The sequence below is a fragment of the Rutidosis leptorrhynchoides genome, chromosome 4, assembly GCF_046630445.1.
Source record: "Rutidosis leptorrhynchoides isolate AG116_Rl617_1_P2 chromosome 4, CSIRO_AGI_Rlap_v1, whole genome shotgun sequence".
Lineage (NCBI taxonomy): Eukaryota > Viridiplantae > Streptophyta > Magnoliopsida > Asterales > Asteraceae > Rutidosis > Rutidosis leptorrhynchoides.
The window spans coordinates 451,038,352-451,040,189 of NC_092336.1; the positions used below are offsets into that span (position 1 = coordinate 451,038,352).

Sequence of the window (1,838 nt, forward strand, 5' to 3'; positions counted from 1 at the left end):
AAGTAAGGATGACTTTCAGGAATTCGAATTCTATCCTTGCATATTTCTTTTAAAACATTCAACCAACAGAACCATGAATTTCTGATATCAATAGGTGGTTCCAACGATTGTACAAACATGTGCGTAATCGTGAAATAATTTTCCAAAAACTAACCATATTTATAACATTATGATGTAAGTCAGCCAATTTGATTAGTAATATTGTTAACAATACGAAGTAGAGCAACCATCTCAAGATATTCTAGTGGTAGCAGTAGCGTACATTTTAGTAAAAATATCATTCTCAAGTGAAACATGAAGGCTGAAAACCTTATCCGTTTTACCAATTTAGTTGGAGTTCGAGGTTGATCTTTTTTTTTTTGGAAGGCAAGCCCCCAAAGTGTAGCAGGTGGAGAATGAACCTAGGTCCCTTTGAAACTTTCCATGCATCTTACCACCAAGCCACCCCTTAGGGTTTCGAGGATGATCTTACACTTGGGAAGCGGCGCAAAGGCTTTTTGGAGGTGATTTTGGAAATGGTTTCTTTTGGTTCTTAGTAGCTATATTTCCTGTTTTGGTTGTGTTAGGTGGGATTTTCTTTCCTTGCCTGGTTTTGGCCGTGCTTTGCTTGCCTTTTAGGTTGCATTGTTTCGATTTTAATTTGTTCCTTATTCGTTGTTTATATGCAATAAAATACATTCAAGAACAAGTAAAATTAGTAACATAAAAGATAAAGTGTCATAGATAGATTCTCACTAATATACAACTGAGACTGATTTCTCCTCTACCTTTTAAGTCCATGGACCCTTAGCCAAAGAAGAGTTTATTATACTTCTTAAGTTAACATCTAACCAAGAAGTTTACAGTCTACAAATTTAAAAAAAAAAAAAAAAAAAAAAAAAAAAGATATCTGGATACTAAAAGGATCTGTATTATGAAACTGACAAATTTTGCCATATCGGTCGCTCAATTGACGGCTTTTCGGTCATTTATCTCCTTTGTAATTGAAGGTATGCAACTTGAACTCCTAGTAAGGCCACCCTTCATGTTTACAATACCATAACCTCTCTTTTGATCTCTAGGACTTAGAGATTTAGCCCTGTTTACATTACTCTTTTTCAACATTTCCTTCATCGCCGCAGCTTGGAACAACACTGGATTCGTCCTATCAAACCGATTAAACCTCACACATACCTTAGTATGTTCACTCAATGCTTCCTCTATATTCCCTCCACTTTTTACCATTTCTTCCTTCACTGCCTCCGAACACAACCCGCATATCAGCTTTCCTAAATACTTTTCACGCACTCGAGCTATGTACTCTGGGGTGCACTCCTCACACATGCCACAACACTCGCATTTTGCATCTTCGACTTCTGAAATAGGAGGTAGTTTCAAGTGATCCGCAATCTCATCGTCGACTTCTTTGCTTAGTTCATATGATATATCGGATATCGTTCTTTGTAAGGTGTCCATTGATAACTTTGAGGACTTTTGAAGGTTGTTTGGCTTAGTTTCAGCCATATTGTAAGTAGCTAATAAGGTATCTCTACTTGGAGCCATTACAAGATTGTTTTTGATGATTATATTTTAAATGATATGAAGAAAAGGATGATGGTTAAAGAGGTTATGTGTTGGCTACTTGCTATATAGTGTATATTTCCATATACTTTTTACATGCATGTGGATGATGTGTATTCTTTCACTCTAACTAAAAGGATGTGGACAAAAAAGTACCTTACCTTTTAGGTTTCTGGTATGAACCAACAGTTGCAAATTAATGACCCTTTCTTGAGGGAATTGAATTCAAGTTACTAAACTTTTAGATGAATATGTGATTAATTAGTTTAGATGCCATT

At 35.7% G+C, this 1,838-nt stretch overlaps 1 protein-coding gene across 1 annotated transcript; it reads right to left on the minus strand.

The window, feature by feature from the left end:
- Positions 1–773: 773 nt before the first annotated feature.
- Positions 774–1,583, minus strand: LOC139845185 (uncharacterized). Its single transcript, XM_071835426.1, has one exon. The coding sequence runs from the start codon at positions 1,540–1,542 to the stop codon at positions 946–948; it is 597 nt and encodes a 198-aa protein (XP_071691527.1). The 5' UTR covers positions 1,543–1,583; the 3' UTR covers positions 774–945.
- Between the last annotated feature and the right edge of the window lie 255 nt (positions 1,584–1,838).

Excerpts from the sequence above, each read along its gene's own strand:
- LOC139845185 (XM_071835426.1), bottom strand. The coding sequence starts at position 1,542 with ATGGCTCCAAGTAGAGATACCTTATTAGCTACTTACAATATGGCTGAA.